Source organism: Crinia signifera, chromosome 12 (assembly GCF_055691185.1).
Source record: "Crinia signifera chromosome 12, ASM5569118v1, whole genome shotgun sequence".
Lineage (NCBI taxonomy): Eukaryota > Metazoa > Chordata > Amphibia > Anura > Myobatrachidae > Crinia > Crinia signifera.
The window spans coordinates 9,994,656-10,021,546 of record NC_139228.1 but is presented as its reverse complement, the minus strand read 5'-3'; the positions used below and the strand labels follow the sequence as shown (position 1 = coordinate 10,021,546).

Sequence of the window (26,891 nt, the reverse complement as noted above, 5' to 3'; positions counted from 1 at the left end):
ATCGCCCTCTGTTCGTGACGGGGAACTGAATTGTGAATACAGGTTGAGTATCCCGTATCCAAAATGCTTGGGACCAGGAGAATTTTGGATAACGGATTATTCCGTATTTCGGAATATTTTAATATTTCAATGATGTATTTTGAAGTTTCTTGCATTTATGCTGTATAAACACATAATATACACACAAATATATTTTATTACCACATAAAATACACACAAACATATTTTAATTGTTCAAAAAACAAGGTTTCAAAACGTGAAACAAAATGTGTGTACTATCTCAGCACTGAATTTGAATGCCAAGCAATCATTGTCTTGCACATATATAGTGCCAGTTACATATCATGTCCCCAGTGATGCTGTTACAAATGTCCCCAGTGAGTTTTTAGCAAAAAAAAATTTTTTTTTCACTTTCTGGAATGTCCGTATTTCGGAATAATTCGGATAAAGGATATTCGGATACGGGATACTCGACCTGTAGTAGCATCACTTGGATATTAGAGAACCTAATATAGACTGTGCACACACTATAAGTATTTTCTAACCAACACTATTTATTGTCGTACACTTGAGTATTTGTATTCAATATGTGATTTTTGTATTTATTTTACTTTGGGATAATGTTATCTATAATAAAACCACAAACAGTACAGTGAAGATCCTCCATGTGGGCACCTCAGTTGGTTGGGGAGGTGATTTGATAGGTGCACTCTGAGTGATCTCCTGCCACAGAACGGGTAACCCGGGATGTGTCATCCACACTCTTCAGCCATTCTTCAGTCACATTCCTATATGTTCAGTAAATGTCAACCCACAGGCCGGGCTTGTCATCCTGCAGCTTTCTAAGCCTTTGTTGTATTTCCGGGGACACCATGTGGTAACAATGGATGCTAGACGCGAGAGAACAGGCACAGATAAGTCAGGGAAGATAACATTTAGGTGTATAAATGTTTGTACTTGTTTAGACCACATTTACATATTACCCAACAGGTGACAACGGGAGGTATATCCCCAAAAATGCTACAGATGTCAGAAAAGATCTCCATCTGGACATTGTAACCGGGTGTCATAGTTTGTGAGGTTGTAAAAAAGACGTTGGTCCATCGAGTTCAACCTATCATTTAAATGTATTGTCCCATATCTAGAACCTTCCTACGTATTCCAAGACCATTTTTGGCCAGAATGCCTGTGATCTCGCCTCTATGGTTGCTATTTGCCTTTCCGGACCTAATTAGTGGTTGTACCCCTGGATGTTTTCCTCCGCTAATAATGTGTTTAACCCCTTCTTAAATATATTAATTGAATCAGCCAATACAACCTTTTTGTGGCAGAGAATTCCAGATCTTAACTGAAGAGTCCTTTCCTTTGCTGCATGTGAAATCTCCTTTCCTCTAACCTTGGCAGATGCCCATGTGTCCGGTGTATAGACCTCATGGTAAACACAGCACCTGACAGTTCTCTGTATTGACCCTTGATGTATTGGTAGATATTAATCACATTTCCTCTTAAACTCCTTTTCCAGCGTAAACATTCCCAACATGGCTAACCCTTCCCGTAGTCTAATTTACCTGCCCTTCTCTGTACCTTCAGCAGCTCCATAATATCCCTTTTATGTTGTGGTGCCCATAACTGTGGGTAATGATATGTATATTATACAGAGGGTGACATTTATTAGAGATCGATGTTGGGTTTTTGGCGATTTTTATCGCAAAAACGGCCGTTTTTTTTAATTTTTTTTCCCAAATTGACTACTTAATGAGTGGCGATTTGCGGCATAAATCGCACTTTTTGCCGCGAAATCGCACTTTTTTCCGCGAAATCGCACTTTCTTAAAGTGCGATTTTTTTTTAACTCCGGAATTCGCATCCAGATGTTTTCCCCATTGAAAAAGATACAATTCGCAATCGCCAAAAAAAATGGTCTAAAGTTCCAAAAAAAAATAGACCTGATCCTGACTGGCGATTTTGTCAGAAACATGGCGATTTTGTCAGAACCATGCACAGATCATTGTGATCTGTGCATGGTTCTTTGGTAAAATATGTGTAAAAGTAATAAAAAAAATTGGCGTGAGGTCCCCCCTCCTGTACATAACCATCCCCGGGCTCATTGAGCCGGACCTGGTTCCAAAAATACGGGGGACAAAAAGCGTAGGGGTCCCCCGTATTTCTGAAACCAGCCCCGGACTCTTGGACCGGTCCTGGTTCCAAAAATACGGGGGACAAAAAATCTGGGGGTCCCCCGTATTTTGAAACCAGCACCGGGCTCCAACAGCCCGCAGTGTCATGCCACAGCCGGGGGACACTTTTTACACAAGGTCCCCCGGCCGTACCATGAGCACCGTGGCTGGTCAGCCTTGGACGGGGTACCTGGAGGAGTGGGGACCCCCCCAATAAAGGCCCCCCCCCCAGGCTTCACCCGTCCAGGGCTGAAGCCCGGGGCTGTCACCGGTGTCCCTGGCCATTTGACGCCGGCCTGATATGGTTAAATTCACATTCCTAACATTGCTTAATACAGGAGAACTACAAGTGCCAGCAGACCTCCCCCGCAGGCTGGGACTTGGAGAACCACAAGTCCCAGCATGCGGGGCATTAATGGGCCCGCTGGGACTTGTAGTCCACCTGTAAAAAGAATGTTAAAATAAAACACACACACACAGAAATTAAAACTTTATTACACACACATCCACACACCTCACTTTTACACCCACATTCTTACCGATCCAGGATCCAGCGCTGGTCTCTCTGCAGCAGAGCCGGACAGCCCGCACTGACAGCGGGCTGACCGGCTTTCTCCGATGCAGCTAACAGCTTCTGTCGCGTTGTTCCAGCGCAACAGAGGCTGAGAGCGTCTCCGGCTTATGTGTCTCCATGGAGACGCATAGCTCAGCCAATCAGGGCTGAGCTATGCGTCTCCATGGAGACGCATCGCCCAATCACGCTCTCAGCCAGTGTCGCACTGGGACAGCGCGACAGAAGCTGTTGGCTGCATCGGAGAAAGACGGTCAGCCCGCTGTCAGTGCGGCCTGTCCGGCTCTGCTGCAGAGAGACCAGCGCTGGATCCTGGATCGGTAAGAATGTGGGTGTAAAAGTGAGGTGTGTGTGTAATAAAGTTTTACTTTTCTGTGTGTGTTTTATTTTAACATTCTTTTTACAGGTGGACTACAAGTCCCAGCGGGCCCATTAATGCCCTGCATGCTGGGACTTGTGGTTCTCCAAGTCCCAGCCTGCGGGGGAGGTCTGCTGGCACTTGTAGTTCTCCTGTATTAAGCAATGTTAGGAATGTTAATTTAACCATATCAGGCCGGCGTCCAATGGCCAGGGACGCCAGTGACAGCCCCGGGCTTCAGCCCTGGACGGGTGAAGCCTGGGGGTGGGGACCCCTTTATTGGGGGGGTCCCCACTCCTCCAGGTACCCCGTCCAAGGCTGACCAGCCACGGTGCTCATGGTACGGCCGGGGGACCTTGTGTAAAAATTGTCCCCCGGCTGTGGCATGACACTGCGGGCTGTTGGAGCCCGGTGCTGGTTTCAAAATACGGGGGACCCCCAGATTTTTTGTCCCCCGTATTTTTGGAACCAGGACCGGTCCAAGAGTCCGGGGCTGGTTTCAGAAATACGGGGGACCCCTACGCTTTTTGTCCCCCGTATTTTTGGAACCAGGTCCGGCTCAATGAGCCCGGGGCTGGTTATGTACAGGAGGGGGGACCTCACGCCAATTTATTTCTTTATTTATTTTCACAAAATCGCACATTTTAAAAAAATCGCACCTTTTCATGACTAAAAAATCGCACTTTTCATCCCAAAAATCGCCCTACATCGCACTTTCTCGCACTTTTTATGCCGGAATACACACCTCATTAAATATTCGATTTGTGGAAAAAAATGCGATTTTAAAAAACGGCGATACAGGGCGATTTGAGCAAAAATCGCATTTTCAGAAAAACGGTAAACACAATAAATCTCGCCCAGAGTCTTTAATCAGGAGTTTGTCGTCCTTACTCTATACCACACCGGCTTGTGAGGGTGGAGCTTCGCGTGTGCATCGGGAATGACCTGTTTCTCAGTACCACCTGGTGGGGGGGGGGGGGGTGTTAGTGGGTGGGTTTGTACCGTTGATGCTGAAAAACCCCTGGTTCTTTGCCTAACCTGCCTATCGTGTCTAATATTCTACGCCTACAATAAGGGGTCAAGTAAATTAGGAGTGAGTTGCCATTGCAACAACATAGGAATGCTAGCAACGGTAGCAGAAATTATCCCCTTTGAGTCCCAATCTCGCCCCGAACATATGGATTTTGTATACAGTCCTATGGGCCTGCAAACCAAAGTCCATGAGCCCGGCAGCACCGTGCGTGTGGTATAAAGTCAAATTTACTTGTGGGTGCAACAAAGTCACTCCTAACTGAATTGAGCCCTAAGATAGATAGCATTAATCCACCACTATTCCAGATCTCTCCACAGCCTCTGTTGTATGACAGTCCACTTAGACCAGGCTTTTACCAAGGGAGGGATGGAGGGAGAAAGTTCTAATGGCACAGAGATGGGAATACGACACTGGTCTGACATCTCAGGGCATTATGGGTGGGTGTGGTATAATACCCCGACAGTCGGGATTCCGACAGTCAGTACTCTGATGTCGGAATCCCGACTGTCGGGGAGCCGTCCTGCACCCTTATGGGTAGACACGATCACTTTGGGGGAAGCTGTGAGATCAGTGAGAGGGATAAGACACAGTCCTGGGCCTATATAACCCCGGTGTCAGACGCCACACCACGGCTGTATAGTCAGAGGCCGGTCCTTGTGGTACGTACCTGATCTCCTTCAGGCTGGGTGACCTCAGTATTAGCTCCTCGATGTAACCGGCGTCAGCCTCTAAATATCTATTACTGCCCAGCTGTAGTTTCCTGAACTTTGTGTTATTACTCAGTGATATCAGTAGCGGTAACTCTTCATTTTCCCGAAAACACTCTCTGATCCTGCCAGAGAATGGAAATGTGGGTAAGATATAACACAAACACATACAAATACCATACAATTCTGCCACTACTGTACACACCAGCAGTTACTATGTGGGCAATGAACAGTCCAGTGACTCAAGCAGGCTTTGTGGTTTATTGTGGTTTATTGGCACAATCTACAGCCGTACTCACTGTTACACCTGTTGGGTGAGTGATGGAGCAGGGCTGTAGGCAGCTCACCGGTCTGTGACTGTCTTCTATGGGACAGGGGTCTTGGGAGCTAAGAGGAGGACGTACATCTCCAACAGGTGAGGTCACCCCACCGGGTGTGCACATATATTTACCAAAAATGATGCATAGGACCTCAACTTTATGCTGAACTGCAGAGATTCTGAATGTTCTTAGGGCTTAGAGTGTACACTTGCATGTTCTCTTTTTTTTTTCTGTGTGGCAATACAAGTCCATGCTTCCTAACTGTCTCAATTTTTCGCAGGACAGTGCCGGTTTTTTTTTTCTTGGGGGGGGGGGGGGTTTCTCCTGTGCCCAACTTTCTGGGACAGGCAGTGTCCCTAGTGGGGGGGGGGGGCAGTTGGGATATCCCCATGCCTGTCGCTGCTCTGCTGTGTCTATTCAGCTAGGCAGAGGGGCTGGGGGAATGGTCAGCTCACACAGCGGGAAAAACGGGGGTGCCGCCTTGCAGGATTGTCATATACAAGGCAACCTATATACCTCATACCTGCTCAGTATGGTTATACTCACAATAATTCCTCTACACAGCAGGACGGACTGGACAGTGCTGTTATTAAATCGCTGAAGTGAGGCCCGGCCAAGTCATTATAGGATAAGTTCAGCACCCGCAGAGACTGGTTATTAGTTATTGCAGATGCCAGTTGGGAGCAGGAACTGTCCGTTAGACGACAACTATTCAGGCTGGTGGTAAAAAAATCACAATACAGTATGTATAAATTAAACTGAATTGTGTCAATATATGCAGAGCCGGCCCTAGCCTAAATGACGCCCTAGGCAAGATTTTGGCTGGTGCCCCCTAGCACCGCCACTAGTTCCGCCTCTGACCCTGCTCCCCTTTCCCAGCACCATCAACCCTCATCATAGCAGTCATCATTTTGGTGCTCCTACCCTCAATATTTTAAATAGAAACAGTGCACACATTCGGTGAGCAGCCAAAACAGGGGTGTGTTCTTGCTGGGAAGGGGCATGGCCACACAATAGTACCCCCAATTCAAATTATGCCACACAGTAGTGCAACTTTATTCACATTATATCATGCGATGGTGTCCCTTATTCACGTTACATCACACAGTATTACTACTTTACCTTATGTACATTACTCCGTCCTCACATTATTCACATTATACCCTTTGAAAAAAATCCTGAGAAATTATTGTATTTTAAGCACCTCCATGGCCACACTGACTGCAACCCAGCACAAAGCAGTGTGTGCTGGGCAGAGGAGAAGAGCTGTAGCTGCTGCTGTCACTTAAGGGGAGGGGACCCGGGGACCCCACTAGGCCCTTCCATCAGATTTTGGCCTGGGTAATTTTTACCCCCTACCCCTTTCTCTCGGCACCCCTGATAATACCACACAGTAATGCCCCTTACACATGACACACATTATTAACCCCTTCCCGCCGCAGCCTGTTTTTGCCTTCCTGACAGAGCCCTTTTTTTCAAATCTGACATGTATCACTTAAGTGGGGATAACTTTTTTTTGCTTTTACTTATCCCAGTGATTTTGAGATTGTTTTCTCGTGACACATTGTACTTCAAGTTAGTGGTAAATTTGGGTCGATACAGTCTGTGTTTTTTTGTGAAAAATACCAAAATGTCGTAAAAAAATGGAAAATTTAGCAATTTTCAAAATGTTAAATTTTCTGCTTGTGAGACAAATAATCATACCACTCAAAATAGTTAATAACTAACAAAGACCATATGTCTACTTTATGTTGCCATCAATATTTCAACCTCCTTTTAATTTTTTTGGACACTAGGAGGCTTAAAATATGAATAGCAAATTCTCAAATTTTCAAGAAAATTTCAAACACTGATTTTTTTAGGGACCAGTTCAGTTCTGATGTGACTTTGAGGGACTTGTATGTGAGACACCCCCATAAATGATGCCATTTCAAAAACTGCACCCCTCACAGTATTCAAAACAGCATTTGGAAGTTTGTTAACCCTTTAGGTGTTTCACAGGAATTAAAACAAAGTGTAGGTGAAATTTCAAAATTTCATTTTTTTTGCAGATTTTCAATTTTAATACATTTTTCTAAGGAACACAGTAGATTTTACTAGAGAAATGTGACTAAAAATTGATTCCCCCAATTCTTTTGTTTTCATAAATATCCTATATGTGGCCCTAGTGTGCACGTTGACCAAACCACAGGCTTCATAATAGAAGGAGCACCTACTTGATTTTGGAGCCTCCTTTTTATGAGATTATTTTTTAGGCACCATGTAGGTTTCTAGGCACCATAAGATGCTAAAAGTTAGGAACCCCCCCACAAGTGACCCCATTTTGCAAACTACACCCCTCAGGGAATTCATCTAGGGGTATAGTGTACATTTCAAACCCCCAGGGGTTTCACCAATTGTGGTACAACTGGGCTGTGAAAATGAAAAATTACATTTTTTACACAAAAATGCAGTTCTGGCTCAAAATTTTTCATTTTCACAAGGAATGAAGGAGACAAAGCACCCCAAAATCTGTGCCCCAATTTCTCCCGAGTACGGCAATGCCTCACATGTGACCAAAAAATACCATTTGGGTGCATGGCAGGACTCAGAAGGGAAGGAGTGATATTTGGATTTTGCAGAACAGATTCTGGTGGAATGTTGGTGGGTGCTATGTCGCATTAGCAAGACCCCCGAAGCACCAATACAGTGGAACCCCCCCACAAGTGACCCTATTTTGCAAACTACACCCCTCAGGGAATTCAACTAGGGGTATAGTGTACATTTCAAACCCCCAGGGGTTTCACCAATTGTGGTACAACTGGGCAGTGAAAATGAAAAATTAAATTTTTTACACAAAAATGCAGTTCTGGCTCAAAATTTTTTATTTTCACAAGGAATGAAGGAGACAAAGCACCCTAAAATCTGTGCCCCAATTTCTACCGAGTACGGCAATGCCTCACATGTGACCAAAAAATACCATTTGGGTGCATGGCAGGACTCAGAAGGGAAGGAGTGATATTTGGATTTTGCAGCACAGATTCTGGTGGAATGTTGGTGGGTGCTATGTCGCATTAGCAAGACCCCCGAAGCACCAATACAGTGGAACCCCCCCACAAGTGACCCATTTTGCAAACTACACCCCTCAGGGAATTCAACTAGGGGTATAGTGTACATTTCAAACCCCCAGGGGTTTCACCAATTGTGGTACAACTGGGCAGTGAAAATGAAAAATTACATTTTTTACACAAAAATGCAGTTCTGGCTCAAAATTTTTCATTTTCACAAGGAATGAAGGAGACAAAGCACCCCAAAATCTGTGCCCCAATTTCTCCCGAGTACGGCAATGCCTCACATGTGACCAAAAAATACCATTTGGGTGCATGGCAGGACTCAGAAGGGAAGGAGTGATATTTGGATTTTGCAGCACAGATTCTGGTGGAATGTTGGTGGGTGCTATGTCGCATTAGCAAGACCCCCGAAGCACCAATACAGTGGAACCCCCCCACAAGTGACCCCATTTTGCAAACTACACCCCTCAGGGAATTCAACTAGGGGTATAGTGTACATTTCAAACCCCCAGGGGTTTCACCAATTGTGGTACAACTGGGCAGTGAAAATGAAAAATTAAATTTTTTACACAAAAATGCAGTTCTGGCTCAAAATTTTTCATTTTCACAAGGAATGAAGGAGACAAAGCACCCCAAAATCTGTGCCCCAATTTCTCCCGAGTACGGCAATGCCTCACATGTGACCAAAAAATACCATTTGGGTGCATGGCAGGACTCAGAAGGGAAGGAGTGATATTTGGATTTTGCAGCACAGATTCTGGTGGAATGTTGGTGGGTGCTATGTCGCATAAGCAAGACCCCCGAAGCACCAATACAGTGGAACCCCCCCACAAGTGACCCCATTTTGCAAACTACACCCCTCAGGGAATTCAACTAGGGGTATAGTGTACATTTCAAACCCCCAGGGGTTTCACCAATTGTGGTACAACTGGGCAGTGAAAATGAAAAATTAAATTTTTTTACACAAAAATGCAGTTCTGGCTCAAAATTTTTCATTTTCACAAGGAATGAAGGAGACAAAGCACCCCAAAATCTGTGCCCCAATTTCTCCCGAGTACGGCAATGCCTCATGTGTGACCAAAAAATGGCAGGACTCAGAAGGGAAGGAGTGATATTTGGATTTTGCAGCACAGATTCTGGTGAAATGTTGGTGGGTGCTATGTCGCATTAGCAAGACCCCCAAAGCACCAATACAGTGGAACCCCCCCACAAGTGACCCCATTTTGCAAACTACACCCCTCAGGGAATTCATCTAGGGGTATAGTGTACATTTCAAACCCCCAGGGGTTTCACCAATTTTGATACAACTGGGCTGTGCAAATGAAAAATTACATTTTTTTACACAAAAATGCAGTTCTGGCTCAAAATTTTTCATTTTCATAAGGTATGAAGGAGAAAAAGCACCCCATAATCTGTGCCCCAATTTCTCCCGAGTATGGCAATGCCTCATATGTGACCAAAAAATACCAGTTGGGTGCATGGCAGGACTCAGAAGGGAAGGAGTGATTTTTGGATTTTGCAGCTCAGATTCTGGTGGAATGAATGGTGGGTGCTATGTGGCATTAGCAAGACCCCCGAAGCACGGTGAAATGATGAACCTTATAATCCATAGATGTGTGGTATATTTTAAAACACTCCTTTATACATAGGCCGGGTTTGTCGGGGCAAGTTTCACAGTGGAAAATAGTATCCTTTCTTATTCCCTTTTTATAGCAAACTTTGCACCTTTTTTGTGTCCTGCCCTTTTTTGCAGTGGAGGGGATTTGGTTAGGAAAATGCTGCCCTGGTACAATACGGGGGCCAGTACTAGAAGTACTGGGGCCCTCTGCCTGCTGGTTCCCAAATATTAGGCCCTTTATGACTTCCTCTTGAAAGTGCATAAATGTCCCCCTCTGGCTGGTAGAACGGAATAGCACGTAAGCGTTATACAGTGCCATCTGGATGATATACACGGCCAGCTTCTTGTACCAGATTTTTGTTTTCCGCAGGGCACTGTACGGCTTCAGTACCTGATCTGAAAGATACACTCCGCCCATGTACTTATTGTAATCTAGGATACAATTAGGTTTTAAGGTGTGGGTACTGGTACCTCGTACAGGGACGGAGGTGGTACTGTCTCCATGAATTGTTGTCAGTATAAGGACATCCCTCTTGTCCTTATATTTGACCAACAACAACATATTTTCGGTGGATTGTGCCCTGCTTTCACCCCTTCTCAGTACTTGGGCAATGTGCGTTTTTGGGAGGCCTCTTTGGTTCTTGCGCACAGTACCGCAAGCTGCTGTACCTCTTGAACCAAGGGCCTTAAACAGGGGGATGCTAGTGTAAAAGTTATCCACATAGAGGTGATAACCTTTATCCAGGAAGGGGTGCACTAAATCCCAGACAATTTTTCCACTAACACCTACGAGGGAGGGGGGGCATTCTGGCGGTTCAATTCTTGAATCCTTCCCTTCATATACCCTAAACCTGTGGGTGTACCCTGAGGTGCTTTCACACAGTTTATACATTTTTATGCCATACCTTGCCCTCTTACTGGGAAGGTACTGGCGGAATTTAACCCTTCCTTTAAAATGTATAAGGGACTCGTCGATACAAATAAATTTTTCAGGGATGTACATCTCTGCAAATTTGGCACTGAAATGATCAATGACCGGCCTGACTTTGAATAGCCGGTCAAAGGTGGGATCATCTCTGGGTGGGCACTGTGCATTATCGGTGTAATGTAAAAATTTAAGGATGGTCTCAAAACGAGTCCGAGCCATGGCCATACGGTAAAGTGGGGTGCTGTACAGAACATCTGTACTCCAATATTGCCTAATTTCTGGCTTTTTTACTATGCCCATATGTAACACCAGACCCCAAAACGTCATCATCTCTACTGCATCTACAGGGGTCCACCTAGCAAATGATGACGTGGGGTTTTGAGCAATAAACTGCTGGGCATATAAATTACTTTGGTCCACCATTAAATTTATAAAATCATCAGAGAAAAATTATTTGAAAAAGTCAATTTCTCTGAGACCTGTTGAATCAAATTGGATTCCTGGGATGGCCAAAAACTCAGGAACCTGGGGCTCAAAATTGTCTGGTGGTGGGGTCCATACGGGATCAATCATTTGGGGGGGGGTCTCAGCTGCTCTACGGGGGCGTCTTTGAGGGGGTCCCTCATCACTAGAGGAGGAAGATTAGGTTAAGACGAATCCTTCAAATTCCCCGCTTGCATCACTGGCTGTGTCAGAGTCAGAGGCAAGCATGGCATATGCCTCCTCCACTGAATACATTCTTCTGGATGACTGGGATGACATTTGGGATGACATTTTTATTTTTGTGTTTCTGTAAGTGTAATGTTTCAACACGTGTATAGTGTAGGGGGGGTACAAACTTTATTTCAACACGGGGGGGGGGGTATGTAGTGTGTAGTGTGTATGTAGTGCAGAAAAAAAAATACTTTATACAGGAATTTGATCCCAATAATAAAAAATTTTTTTATATCAACCCTGTGCCAAAAATGCTGTTCAGTGATGTACGTCATTGATCAGCGCTCAGCGGCCACAGGACACCCACAAAAGCAACGTGGGTGTAAAAACAATTTAAAAAAAATAAACCACAGCACTCTCCAAAAAAAAAACTGCAGAAAAAAACTGCAGAAAAAAAATTATATCAACCCTGTGCCAAAAATGCTGTTCAGTGATGTACGTCACTGATCAGCGCTCAGCGGCCACAGGACACCCACAAAAGCAACGTGGGTGTAAAAACAATTTTAAAAAAATAAACCACAGCACTCTCCAAAAAAAAACAATTTAAAAAAACTGCAGAAAAAAAATTATATCAACCCTGTGCCAAAAATGCTGTTCAGTGATGTACGTCACTGATCAGCGCTCAGCGGCCACAGGACACCCACAAAAGCAACGTGGGTGTAAAAACAATTTAAAAAAAAAAACCACAGCTCTCTCCAAAAAAAAAAACAATTTAAAAAAACTGCAGAAAAAAAATTATATCAAACCTGTGCCAAAAATGCTGTTCAGTGATGTACGTCACTGATCAGCGCTCAGCGGCCACAGGACACCCACAAAAGCAACGTGGTTGTAAAAACAAAACCCCACTGCACTCTCCAAAAAAAAAAAAACTGCAGATCAGTGCTGCAGTGATGCAGCACTGATTAGCAGTGAGGGGCAGCAGGCACACAACTGTGGGTGCAACCTGACAGGGTATATATAAAAAAAAAACCTGCACCCCCAAAAAGTTGCTGATCAGTTAATTTATACTGATCAGCACAAAAGGGGGGGCCTTTGGTGCAACTGACAGGTATATATATAAAAAAAAAAAAAACCTGCACCCCCAAAAAGTTGCTGATCAGCACAGATATACTGATCAGCACAAAAGGGGGGGCAGCAGACACAAAATATAGCACTCTCTATCACTATCTCTCACTATCTCTCACTATCTCTCACTATCTGTCACTCTATGACACTGCAGCAGCAGCACACAGAAAGTCACAAGATCCAGGAAGCATCCAGCTGCTGGCAGCACGCTACCAGCGGTGATCAGGTAAGTATCAGGCAACGATCAGGTCAGTATATCACGACAGATTGGCACGGTGACCGCTCTGCACGCAATTCCAGACCGGAATGGCGTCTGCAGCGCAGTCACCGTTAGTTTAAATCACGCGCCATGGCTGTGATTGGTCCGTCGGTCCGACGGACCAATCACAGCCTTGGGGGCAGGTGGGGTGAGGTGGGGTGAGGTGTGGTCATCACCGGTGACCCCCTCACGCCCCCTCACACCCGGCGGTGATTGATCCCTGTGTTACCGAGCGTCTGATTCGCCGGTAACACAGGAAAACGCTGCGATTGGTTGTTCACATTGAACAGCCAATCGCAGCGATCGCCGACGGGGGGGAGGCATCGCCGCCCCCCCCCCCCCCCGGGCATGCTGGGACATGTCTGCTGTCAGGGACAGCAGACATCGTCCCTCTGTCACCGTGTCCCTAGACGCGGTGACAGTTTAAAGTCATGACGTATATATACGTCATGTGTCGGGAAGTACATCCCGGCCATGACGTATATATACGTCAAATGTCGGGAAGGGGTTAATGTCCTTATAAACATAATGCCCCTTACACATTATGCCAACCTTTATTAATGCCCTTCATACACATAATGACACACATAATGCCCCTTACACATATGTTGCATGACCAGGACACACAAGGCTTCCGATGATTAAAATGATATGTGGCATAAATATATTCTGTGTGTGACTGTGGCTGTACCTGCATAAGGAATGCTTTGTTACAGTGATTTCCATGAATACACTATTTCATATGCAGATACAGCCGCACTCACACACAGAATATAGGCATGCTGCATATCATTTTAATCAGCAGAAGCTGCTGATGCCCCATGGCATTCCAAATGCCCTAGGCAATTGCCTAGTTTGCCTATGCCTAAGGCCGGCCCTGAATATATGTCTGCTGCAGCAGGAGATGTGTACGGCTCATAGCAAATGCTCGGCCCTGGGATATACGCAGAACAAAAACACGCAAAATCCACCTGCAAAACTCACCTGCGTTCTTCTCTCCATATACCCCTGTTATACTCACTGCAGCTCCTCTATCCGGCATGTCGGGCTGGACAAAGCTGACATCAAGTCGCTGAATTTAGGACCCTCCACTCTGTTATACATCAGGTCAAGTGTTCTCAGGGACTGGTTATTACGTATCGCGGATCCCAGGTGCGAGCAGGAAACGTCGGTCAGTCCGGCCATTGACAAACTACGAAATAAAACAAGAATGCAGTCAGGATCGGTCTAGTGCACAAGTGAGGTTAAGGGGGGTATTCAATGTTGGATTCCGACTGTCGGAACAGAGACTCGACAGGCAGAATTCAATGTTCCACCTGTTGAGTGGCGAAAAGTGGGCGCGTCGGCGAAAACGGCCATGGATTGTCGAGAAATGGCCGTGAATTCGTCAATACACAGCCGTTTCCGACAAAACCGACACGACAGTGCAGAAACGGCAGCATTGAATAGGAGGCGGGCCCTATTTCCCCTGTCGGAAATGGCGCCTGACATTGAATACCGCCCTTAGTACAAGTTATACAGTATAATAATCACAATTTATCTCCTACTTCTGGAAATAGAGAACCGATCCTGTATGAATAACATTTCATTGGAGATATAAGTTTTACTTTTATATATCCCATTCTTATACTGTATAAGAATAAAGTCTGCGTTATATTATAATATAATACATTATGGACGTGTTTATTTGTCTTCTGTTTAAGAGATTACACCATGGTTGAGACGTGTGCAGGGACCACAGAAACTCCAGGTACGCCTACGTTTATGTTAAATTATAGTACTCCTGTCACTGGCACTTTATCATTATTACGTGTACCTCATTTGTGGCACTAGGAGGTGCCCTTTGCGTGTTTCATATATGATAAATAGAGGCCTTCTAGCATGATCCACCGGATAGTTTGAAACAAAGGGTGAAATGTAATAGGATGAGAGATTATGAAAGTGAGAGATTTGGTGAGAAATCTCCAGTTTTGTTAAAGCGGCAACAAAATCAAACTGGTTTTGCAGTGTAAATGATTGCCGCTTTAAACAAACTGGAGATTTCTTACCAAATCTCTCACTTTCTGATTCTCTCATCCTATTACATTTCACCCAATATGTTTGACATTTGCACAAGCAAAAATTGTGAAAAACCCATCTCCTCCTTTCCATGTTTCGGCCTTTTCTGTGTCAACCTATTGACCATAACCCCTTATAGCATAAACAAGGTCATACAGCCAGGTATAAAAAGACAACTTACACCAGAGTCTGGATCTTGCATTCAGGGTGATTTAGCGCAGAACAAATGGAGCGAACGCCGTCATCTCGCAGCTTATTGTCGTAAAACCTGCAGAGCGTAAATGAGATTGGGATCATTACAGAGAAATAACAGAATATATTTTTGTGGATTGATAATTGATTTAATTCTGATGTTATTGTATCTGTATTACTATTTCAGCAACAGATGTGAGAATTATTCCAGCCCACTTACATGTCAGTTTGATGCCCCAATCGTCTACACCGTACAATAAAGATTTCTGGACGGCTTCAATTGACATTCAACTGTGGCGACTGTTACAAGTTCAAGCTCAAACGGTAACGACTGAAACAGGGTCAAATATCCTATTCTAGGTAACCTGCATTATTTAACATTTCTAAATTTTTTGCATTTTTAATTGTATTTATTTTCTCTTGACCTGCTCAAATGTCAGTGGTTCAGTTTGCAATATACACATTTCCACTGTAGACTACTCATTTTCTGTTCAAATATATTTTGGCAGTCTCCCAGACCATCACAATAGGGTCAAAGATACGTTCACTGGTTTCTGTTGGTAAATTGCAGAATTGGGAAACTTTTCAACCTTTCACAATGATTGTAGGGTATACAGTTGTTAACACATATACGTCAAAATGCATTGGGTGCACTTTATGATGCCATAATTATGTATTGTCATATTGGTATACATTTGTGTTGACACATGCAACCTACAGAGATCCACCTTGGTGGCCATCGGGTTAGGGAGAGGAGCAGCTTAAACCTCTGATCACCCTTATCTGGCTGGATAGAGTTTAAAGATTATTTGTACCTTAAATTATTCACAGTGTGTAGAGCCGGTGCAAGTCTCTCCAAGGTCTCACTGTGAATGTTACACCCATGTAGACTCAGTTCCTCTGTTTCTTTGCAGGATTCGAGGATAAAGGACAGCACCGTGCAATCCAGAGGTGTCAGGTGGACTTGGTAAAATTCAAAACTTTTGTGTGATCCAAAAGATTCTAAAACAAAATCCTTATTCTGGGTCTCAAACAGATAGAAAAACACACTGAGAAACTTTCTCTTGTCATCTTCCCAATCTAGGATGTCCGAGATGGGGTTCTGTAGAAAGGCGATGACCTCTCTGGCAGTCTCAGAAGACAGTTCTCCCAAATAAGGCTCTAATATGGACCTAGTGTAGCTATTTGAGAGACCACAGAGGAAACATAGGAATATATAACCACGGCTGTCGTTATGGGATTTGGCTTCATCAAGGGACTTTTGTAATGTTTCAGGACATTCGTTAATGTAATGGACCAAGGCAGCAAAAAAATCCTGAAGCATGATATGTACAAAGGAAAATATTGTCTTCGTTGGTCGGTCGGATTTCTTCATGAAGCTCGGAAAGAGTTGTGAGGACTTGTCCACATTAAATGATGCCAGATCTTGTTCATTAAATGCAACAATGTGATTCATTACTCCGTGTTCCGCCATCTGCCCAATAGAGGTCAACACTCCCCGAGCCCTCTCCTTCTCCTGTCTGTGCTTGGACAGGATGGTGGCAACAAAGGCCGCGAAGAGTTGTGTCAATGTTTTGGGCAACGGCGACGTCGGCTGATCATTGTTTGTTGGTTGGTCTTTGATGGATGATGAGAATACCGTACACACCATCTGGCAGAACGATGGGATATAACAGAAGTTGTATAGTGCCCCGTTATCCCGCATATATTGAAAGCATTTCTCTGACAATTCCCTGTTCCTGAAAAACTGCTCACAGTACTTCTGTCTTTCCCTGGGGCCCAGTCCCATAATCTCTGTTATTCGCTTGAAAAATTTGGTTTCAACGGCTGCTAGTTTTGTCGGCCGACTGGTAATGAGTAGGCAGCAGCCCTTGAGAAGAGACTGTTTCACCAAACTAACCACAATCACACCAAGATGTTCTCTCTGCTTTATATCCCGGCACAATTTCTTTATTCTGAAATCCATCTGGTGGACACTTTCATCTAAGCCATCAAATATAAAGAGCAGCTTTTCTGGATCCTTTAAGATGTCATCGAGGTGGCTCTCCAGATGGGGATATTCCTGAAGGATGAGCTCCACCAAGCTGACATCACCCAACCGGTTGAGTTCCTGGAATTTGAAAAAGAAGACAAAGGCGAATCTCTGATAGAGATTTCCATGCACCCAGTCATAGACAAACTTCTGCGCCAGCGTAGTCTTCCCTATGCCTGGTACACCGCTCACTACTACTGTATTCGGCACACACTTATGTCGGGGTGACCAGCGGAACAGTCTGTTGGAGGGAACACATTCCAGCTTACTCTGTTCACTTTGAAAGAAATCCTCATGTTTGCCCCCACTCTCTATGAGCCAATGCTGAGACTGCTTATGAAGGGGGCGAATTGATGTAACGATCAGATCCTTATTACGTTCAGGAATGTGCAAACATTTATTTTCCTGCATAGATCCTGGGCATCTGATTTCTTCTAGATTCTGAGTCCTCTCCAGAAGATGCTGCTTGTAAAGTCCTTGCAGATCTGCAGAAAAACCAAAAACAATAAATATAAGGGTTTAAAAATAGGACGTAGTAACAACTTTTTTTTTTTTTTATATAAAGTTTTTTTAAACATTATAATCATAAGTCACTATATACAATTGCCTCTTATGTAAAAGCAGGTTAGGAGTCCTGTAACGCTCTCCCTACTGAAAATATGGCAATGACATTTAGGAGGAATTTTTTGAAAACTGATGTACAAGACGATTTTGTTTCTAGTAAATGACAGCGTGTTGGATTTAATTTTTGTAAAATCAACAGAATAATCTAGTTTCATTTATGCCATTTAATCCCCATCATGCATATTGTATAATTATTTGTGTTATGCTGCAGTGTTTACTGAGGTCCGTGCAGCTGCTTTCGCTCTGTAAAAGTAAATGCTACAGATGCTCAGTGTTAGAAGTTGTGACGGGTGTGGATCGTATTGTCGACACCACCTAGGTCGACAGTCATTAGGTCGACACGTTGGGTTGACAGGAGGCAAGGTGGACAGGTGTCTAGGTCAACATGGGTGGAGGTCGACAGGTGGCAAGGTCGACAAGGTCGACATGGGTTAGGTCAACAGGTCGGAAGGTCGATATGGGTTTTTTTTTTACTGTTTTTTTTTTTGCCCGAATGTCGACACAGTCGACATGGACACAGTTGGAAGTGAACCGCAGCCCCTCGCTATGCTTGCAATGTTTCGGGCACGGTGCCTCACTGCGTCGACCTAAACCCATGTCGATCTTCTCACATGTCGACCTTGACACCTGTCAACCTTCACCCATGTCGACCTAGACACCTGTTGACCCAACGGTGTCGACCTAATAACTGTCGACCTAAGTGCTGTCGACAATATGACAGTATCCCGTTGTGAAGCCTTGCCCAAGCCTTGTTGTACAAAGGCATTCTATATGTCAACATGGGAATGTAAGATATCGACAGTCAGCAAGTTGACATATCGTATTTAATGCATTTAAGCTCTAATACTAACTGCAGCCTACCCCTAAACATGACCCTAACTGCAGCCTAATTGTAACCCTAACGGCTGACTAATCGTAACAATAACTGCAGCCTACCCCTAAACATGACCCTAACTGCAGCCTAATTGTAACCCTAACGGCTGACTAATCGTAACAATAACTGCAGCCTACCCCTAAACATGACCCTAACTGCAGCCTAATTGTAACCCTAACGGCTGACTAATCGTAACAATAACTGCAGCCTACCCCTAAACATGACCCTTACTGCAGCCTAATTGTAACCCTAACGGCTGACTAATCGTAACAATAACTGCAGCCTACCCCAAAACATGACCCTAACTGCAGCCTAATCGTAATAATAACTGCCGACTAATCATAACAATAACTGCAGCCTAACTGTAACCCTAACCACTGACTAATCGTAACACTAACTGCAGCCTAACTGTAACCCTAAACGCTGACTAATCATAATACTAACTGCAGCCTAACTGTAACCCTAACCGCTGACTAATTGTAACACTAACTGCAGCCTAATTGTAACAATAACTGCAGCCTAACTGTAACTCTAACCACTGACTAATTGCAATACTGACTGCATCCTAACTGTAACCCTAACCGCTGACTAATCGTAATACTAACTGCAGCCTAACTGTAACCCTAATTACCCACTAATCGTTAATAATAACTGCAGCCTAACTGTAACCCTAACCACTGACTAATTGTAACACTAACTGCAGCCTAACCGTAACACTAACTGCAGCCTTATGTAACTGTGACCCTAACTCTAGCCCTAACTGCCGCCTAATCGTCACACTAAATGCAGCCTTACCTTAACCGTAAATGTGACCCTAACTGCAGCCCTACCTGCCACCTAATCGTAACACTAACTGCAGCCTAACCGTAACTGCAACCGTAACCTGTATGTGCTGCCAGGCTATCTTGGCTTCACTCCCAACATGTCATCCTTTACCAAATATATATATAGATATTCCAAAGTGAGCTATATGGTATATGATCGTACCTTTCAGCTCTGGCGCTAATGAGTGTCCATCTCTGTCCAATAGGATCTGCTGCATCAGAGTATCACCTAAATGATGAGATCCCTGGATGAGATAACCAGTCACATATCCAACACCCTACATCACGTCATTCTGCTCGTTATGTATCCAACATCGCTTTCTTATTGCATGAATATGTAAGTCAGGGGTGGCCAAATCGGTCTTCGAGCTCTACCAACAGTTTTCGTTTTGAAGATCACTTACCTTTACTATAGATGTCCCACAGTCCACAGTTCTACATGCAGAAGGCTTTCTCAACTACATCTATAAAATGATCTTTATTGTTTAATTTATTTGAGTTATGAGGGCACAGTGGCTCTTTGTAGCCATTAAAATACTGAGTCTAGGCAAAGTCCACCTTGAATTCTTTCTTGGTTGCACGATGTCTCTTAACTTTTTTCCTTCTATCGCTCTAAGTTTCTCTTAGATGTCTACACTCTTGGGACAAAACCATTTTTTGTTCTGGTGCATGAGCTGGGAACCCAGAGAATCCACCACTCATGCCTGAGCTGAGGGTACCTCCTTGTCCTCACTTCTGCATACTCCGGAGGAACCTCTTTCCTGTGTGGTTAGTGAGCAACTGACGGAATTTTTCATTTGAAAGACACCAAGAATTATATATGAAAAACATGGATTGTAGAGAAGGGGTTGTTTGGCCACGCCCTCTATATATAATGTAACATGTCATAATGCTGATAAAAACAGCCATATACATTACAGATAGTGTGATATAGGGGTTTATTCTAGTTCACTCTTTCTGACAAAATCCTTCTTAGATGGACAAAACCGTGTGCACTGCAGGGGGGCAGATGTAACATGTGCAGAGAGAATTAGATTTGGGTGAGTTATTTTGTTTCTGTGCAGGGAAAATACTGACTGCATGATTTTACACTTCAATATAGATCTCACTTTGAAGAAAAACCCCACCCAAATCTAATTCTCTCTGCACAAGTTACATCTGCCCCACCCGCAATGCACATGGTTTTGTCCATCTAAGAAGGATTTTGTCAGAAAGAATGGACTAGAATAACCCCCATAGACACATGGCCATTACTAACACCTCATAAGGATATAAACACTGATTCATAAAGTTACTTGTATGATCGATTTCCATCACTAGTGCAGAAAAAGTAGGACAGGAGTAATCAATCTCTAGATCATAGAGACATTCCCAGAATCCAAACATGGCTTCTCTTCCTTTCTCCAAATTGTCTTGTACCAACTTTTCGGAAAACCCAAAGTGGCCAAGATCATCTTCCATTTCCACGTGATGCTGGAAGACAGTTATACGGATGTCAAACAGATATACAGAATGCATGCAAAATGCCGGAAACACCAATTGGCAATTGATTCATGTGAACACCTCCTTCATCTCTGGGAGCCTCCCCCATCGTCCGATGGTCGCCGACCATCGAGTGCAGGACCGAGTGGTCAGACAGCTCAGAGTGCTCCAGACCACTCGGGCATTTCTCCGTGCAAAAGCAGGGATATGGGCGGGCAGCTGGCATCTGGCTATGTCAGATGTCCACCCCCCACACGTGCGCCGCATTACCATACGTACGCCCAGCGTTTTCATGGGAACGCCCATGAAACGCGGGGCGTACGCATATGGTAATGAGCCCAAACAGCCCTTCACGCCCCTCTCCGCCCCCTGTTCGGATTGCTCCGACCGATCGTTTTCTGTACAGAATTCACGCCGTATTCGGACATGCGCAACGTTCGCACATGCGCAGATACGCCTCTGCACGTGCGCAAACATCAACCATCGGCCGTCCGTCTGACTCAACCAGAATAAACCCCATAGTTTCTATGAGAGAAGGTGTACACCATTTCTGATGGATCCATATTGTGTCTCGGTGCTTTGGGAACCAAGCTTCAGACGTTTCTTCTCAACAACTTTGTTGTAATAAGTAGTTGTATCAACTTTTTATTAGTGTTCCCAGTGGTGGAACAGTGGTTGGCCCAGGTGCAAAACTATCATTTGGGCTCCACCTCATCGACTCCAGCCCAAGTTTGCAATATGCCACACAGCAGTAGGTGGCAGCAGTGGGACCCTTAGTCCCCAGGGGCCCCAGTGCAATGCCCCTGCTGCACCAATGGCAGTTCTGCCTCGGCACACACTAAATATATGTCCTGGTCTAGATGTTATCGGGTACAACCATGAGATTTTAGCTTGCTATTATATATTGTAAGAAACTACAGATTTCTCCTCCTACCTCTTTACTGAGAACATCTCGAGAAGTCAGTTCCCCCAGTAGGATCTTAGGGCCCATGGTCTCCACAGCGTAGATCATCTCCCTTCTGAAATACTCATATATAGTCCTCAGCTCCTGCACTCCATAGTCTGATATCTCCTGATGGAACTTCTTTATGCCATCTAGGAACAAAAAGGGACAACCATGAGGCCTGTTCTTATGATGAGCTGCACTGGTTCTACGTAGTCCACTTGGACCGAGTCAGTAAGCGAACAAGCAGGTTATTTAGCCTGTAGGATAATTACTCTTCTGCGTTGTACGTAAGGTCTACCAATGAGAATCTGTCCGATTCTACTGAATCTTGTGAAGATCTATAAAACCCCCTCAACTAGATATGTAAGTTCTACAAGACAAATGTTTCTCTTAATGAAAATAATGAAATAATCCAAATACAACTGACCTTGAACGTAATACCGTGTAGTGGACTGACCCATTTTGTCCCTGCGGTGTTCAGGTAACAGAACCTTTAGAGGCAAAGACAAACAGAAATGATCAAGAAAACTTCTATTACTAGAGCAAAGCAGGGAATTGGATCCTTTCTGCCGTCTCAAGTCACAATTTTTGTTTATTATGTAATGGTCCTGTTACACAAGTGGAATCGCCCATTCATAAATTGGGGTCCGATGGGGCTTCCTAGTGTTCAGAGAACTCCTAAGACTCCTCTCAGAATCAGGCCTTTATTTCTGGATGAGCTTTACTCTCTCGCCGCACCCAATTCCTCCTCTCCAGCTATTCTCTATGGCTCACTTGTGTAAACGCTGCCTTTGAGAATACCTTTGCTCCCTGTATCTGTTTGTGTGTCTTTGGCTATCCGCCTTATCCTGTTCAAAATCCACCTTGAAATGTGTAAGACATGTGGTGTGTGCTGCTACCTTTGTGACATCCCACTGAAACGGGGCCATTTTGGAGAAGGGCATGGAGACTGGGCCATTTTGGAGAAGGGCGTGGAGGCAGGACCATTTTGAATAAACTTGATTTACAAAAGGACAGTACAAAACATAGAAGGCCATAGACAAGGTTCATAAACATCGTTGCATAAGCGATCATAATGTAGTTCCCAAATAAGCACCTTAGGCACCGTTGTAGGCAGTGGGGAGATTATAGTGTAAGGAAGGAAAGCACATGAGAGAAGAGGGCCATACTTCCTGTCCATCACCTTGCAAACAGTCGAGTCTCGCACATGTGCACTGTAAACTGTACACGTGCGCAGTGTATCAATAATCGGCTGCAATGCGATCATGTCTGGGCCCTATATAAGGACCATAATTTCATCTGTAAATACTGGGGAGTTGGTATAATGCATGGGGAGGAGTAGGGTGGGATAGAAGGGCTTGTCGAGGGTCTGGTGGGATGGATTCCGTTCCCGATGTGACGTGCAGGGCCGCCGACAGAGGGGTGCCCTGGGTACAGCTGTCCCGGCCCCGGCCTCTGGAGGGGCCTGGGCAGCTATCCACAGACCCCCGCACCCAGCCTCCCCCACCAGGCACGCACAATACACAGTGCAGCCTGCAGGGCACCAAGCCTAGGACACAGGGGGGCTCGGCGCTCTGCACTGTGCAGTGTGAGCGCCGGACCTGACTGTGGACACTGAAGGAGCCAGAGGACGATGCGCGACGTGGGTGATGGTAAGTAATGGGGACAGGCTAGGAGGGGGCGGGGTGCTTCTCATGCGGGGGGGGGGAGGGGGTGATCACAGGGGGGTTTTGGGAGGGGGGGTGGCCGGCCGGAGGTATGGCGCTGTGCGGCTGGGGGTCCGGACTGTAGGTCAGTTCCAGGCCCCAACATTTCTAGTGGCGGCCCTGGTGACGTGGATGGTGAGAACAGGGCCAGAACGTGCGCACAGCGGTTTATTACATGAGCCTCATCATTTTTTCACTTGAGAGTATACAATTATGGTGTAGAATAGATTGTAAGCTCTCAGGGACAGAAGCTGATCTCCCTGTATTTGCTCATTATAAATGTGCCTGCTCATACGCACTGTACACAGACTGGACTGAGAATAAAGAGGTGAGAACAGCAGGAAGCTCCTGTTACTAACAGCTATTCCCCTCTTACATTGTATATGTTACAGCATGTACTTGTCTGAGCCTTACCTGAGCATTCGAGCCCTAGAGCAGGGACATCCGGAAACTGGAGCAATGCTACTCAGAGAGCCGCAGAACGGGAGGGGGAAGGGGAGTGACACAAGTAATACAGTGCGTGAGTCATCTCACTCTCTCTTCCTTATACAGCTGCCCCAGAGATCCCTGTGTAAATGACACATTAACCTGTACTTGACTACATTTGAAAACTAGAATCAGGGAAATTACAATAAGACGCCGCACGCAAAGCGCAGTGCACCATTAAGGGTTTGTGTCGCACTCTGCCCAAAGGGCGTGTCTAGCACCACATATGGGCATGTCTAGCACCACATATGGGCGTGTCTAGCACCACATATGGACATGTCTAGCACCACATATGGGCGTGTTTAGCTACACATATGGGTGTGTCTAGCACCACAAATGGGCGTGTCTAGCACCACATATGGTCGTGTTTAGCACCACATATGGGCGTGTCTAGCACCACATATGGACGTGTCTAGCACCACATATGGGCGTGTCTAGCACCACATATGGGCGTGTCTAGCACCACATACGGGCGTGTTTAGCACCACATATGGGCGTGTTTAGCACCACAAATGGGCGTGTCTAGCACCACATATGGGTGTGCCCACTGTCTATGCTCAAATGCTTGTTGCACGATATTTCTATATAACTTTAGTAACAATATATTTATATTTTGGGAAGCAAATCAAACTCCTACTGTAAGTGGAAGAATCTGAAGAATTTGGGAGAATAGGAGTACAATGCCGGGCAGCAGGAGATTTATGATTTACACTAATTTAGTGCTCTAACACTTCATCAGTAGTGAGGAAAACTGGAGACAGGAAAACTGGAGACTCTTCAAAAAACAGCTCCGTATGGATCATTTCAGCATACAGTACACGCAGAGTAAAACATGTACTGTAGGGGTTGTCATTTTGTGCACGCGTAGTAGCAAATAATCGCACAACTACTTGAACATCGGCATGGTGTGCAGTTGATGTTCTGTCACTCAGGAAGGAACTTGTCCCTGTCTTGTGAGGGCTGCTGGAGGAGCTGCTGGAGGAGCTGTGCATGAGTGATCAGCCAGACCGCAGTGCACAGAGTGTAGGGTTCACCCTCCCAGCTACCGGTAGCTGTGTTGGCCAATATCAGGGATGTTTTGCATTCTGGATATTGGTAAATCGGGCATCATTGCGTCCTCCATAGAAACCTATGCGGGATGTGGCTGCCGGTGGGAATGGAGCGATCACATTGCCTCCACTCCCTCCTACATACTTCTGGGGGATACTTAAAATTTGCATTTTTACCCAGAAAGGGGGCAATGTAATATCAGGGTGATTTTACCTTTTAAATTATTACAACTTTAAAACATTGGGCAGACTTGTCAGTAATGCCCAGCAGCCTGTTCTATTTCCCCACAGTGTTGGAGTGTCTTCTATGTTGGTGTGACCTCTTTTTTATTGTCTTTATGTGGGTGTGATGTCCTGTTTATTGTCTTCTATGTTGGCGTGACATCTTATTTATTGGCTTTATGTTGGCGTGATGTCCTGTTTATTGTCTCTATGTTGGCGTGATGTCCTGTTTTTTGTTTTATGTTGGCGTGATGTCCTGTTTATTGGCTTTATGTTGGTGTGACGTCCTGTTTATTGGCTTTATGTTTGGGTGACGTCCTGTTTATTGGCTTTATGTTGGTGTGACGTCCTGTAATTGGCTTTATGTTGGTGTGACGTCCTGTTTATTGGCTTTATGTTGGTGTGACGTCCTGTTTATTGGCTTTATGTTTGGGTGACGTCCTGTTTATTGGCTTTATGTTGGTGTGACGTCCTGTTTATTGGCTTTATGTTGGGGTGACGTCCTGTTTATTGGCTTTATGTTTGGGTGACGTCCTGTTTATTGGCTTTATGTTTGGGTGACGTCCTGTTTATTGGCTTTATGTTGGTGTGACGTCCTGTTTATTGGCTTTATGTTGGTGTGACGTCCTGTTTATTGGCTTTATGTTGGTGTGACGTCCTGTAATTGGCTTTATGTTGGTGTGACGTCCTGTTTATTGGCTTTATGTTAGTGTGACGTCCTGTTTATTGGCTTTATGTTGGTGTGACGTCCTGTAATTGGCTTTATGTTGGTGTGACGTCCTGTTTATTGGCTTTATGTTGGTGTGACGTCCTGTAATTGGCTTTATGTTGGTGTGACGTCCTGTTTATTGGCTTTATGTTGGGGTGACGTCCTGTTTATTGGCTTTATGTTTGGGTGACGTCCTGTTTATTGGCTTTATGTTGGTGTGACGTCCTGTTTATTGGCTTTATGTTGGTGTGACGTCCTGTTTATTGGCTTTATGTTTGGGTGACGTCCTGTTTATTGGCTTTATGTTGGTGTGACGTCCTGTAATTGGCTTTATGTTGGTGTGACGTCCTGTTTATTGGCTTTATGTTGGTGTGACGTCCTGTTTATTGGCTTTATGTTTGGGTGACGTCCTGTTTATTGGCTTTATGTTGGTGTGACGTCCTGTTTATTGGCTTTATGTTGGGGTGACGTCCTGTTTATTGGCTTTATGTTTGGGTGACGTCCTGTTTATTGGCTTTAGGTTTAAGTGGCATCCTGTTTATTGGCTTTATGTTAGTGTGACGTCCTGTTTATTGGCTTTATGTTGGCGTGACATCCTGTAATTGGCTTTATGTTGGCGTGACATCCTGTAATTGGCTTTATGTTGGTGTGACGTCCTGTTTATTGGCTTTATGCTGGTGTGACGTCCTGTTTATTGGCTTTATGCTGGTGTGACGTCCTGTTTATTGGCTTTATGTTGGCGTGACATCCTGTAATTGGCTTTATGTTGGTGTGACGTCCTGTTTATTGGCTTTATGTTGGTGCGACATCCTGTTTATTGGCTTTATGTTGGTGTGATGTCCTCTTTATTGGCTTTATGTTGGTGTGACGTCCTGTTTATTGGCTTTA

The 26,891-nt window shown here is 44.8% G+C and overlaps 2 protein-coding genes across 2 annotated transcripts in view; one reads left to right on the top strand and one right to left on the bottom strand.

Moving 5' to 3' along the window:
• The window catches only part of LOC146050297 (uncharacterized), a 67,808-nt gene extending 50,045 nt beyond the window's left edge, over nucleotides 1-17,763 (top strand). Inside the window, exons 23-26 of the mRNA XM_083167224.1 lie at nucleotides 14,503-14,549; nucleotides 15,237-15,373; nucleotides 15,964-16,016; nucleotides 16,134-17,763. The gene's annotated coding sequence lies outside the window, so the exon portion shown is untranslated. The remainder of the gene's footprint in view (nucleotides 1-14,502; nucleotides 14,550-15,236; nucleotides 15,374-15,963; nucleotides 16,017-16,133) is intronic.
• On the bottom strand, nucleotides 537-24,027 carry LOC146050567 (NACHT, LRR and PYD domains-containing protein 12-like). Its single transcript, XM_083167636.1, has 11 exons — nucleotides 23,952-24,027; nucleotides 22,259-22,322; nucleotides 21,820-21,980; nucleotides 20,699-20,876; nucleotides 19,567-19,632; nucleotides 15,865-17,566; nucleotides 15,039-15,125; nucleotides 13,821-13,991; nucleotides 5,712-5,882; nucleotides 4,806-4,970; nucleotides 537-890 (listed from the first exon to the last, which is right to left on the bottom strand). Exons 2-11 carry the CDS (start codon nucleotides 22,290-22,292, stop codon nucleotides 797-799), a joined length of 2,829 nt encoding a protein of 942 aa, XP_083023762.1. The 5' UTR covers nucleotides 22,293-22,322; nucleotides 23,952-24,027; the 3' UTR covers nucleotides 537-796.
• Nucleotides 24,028-26,891: the final 2,864 nt, after the last annotated feature.

What these genes read in the sequence shown, in the direction of transcription:
- LOC146050567 (XM_083167636.1), bottom strand. Translation starts at nt 22,292, where the DNA reads ATGGGTCAGTCCACTACACGGTATTACGTTCAAG. An exon ending in TACACGGTATTACGTTCAAG is followed by an intron (nt 21,981 to 22,258) that starts GTCAGTTGTATT and finishes TTTTGTTCCTAG; the next exon opens with ATGGCATAAAGAAGTTCCAT. An exon ending in ATTAGCGCCAGAGCTGAAAG is followed by an intron (nt 17,567 to 19,566) that starts GTACGATCATAT and finishes GTTTTTCTGCAG; the next exon opens with ATCTGCAAGGACTTTACAAG.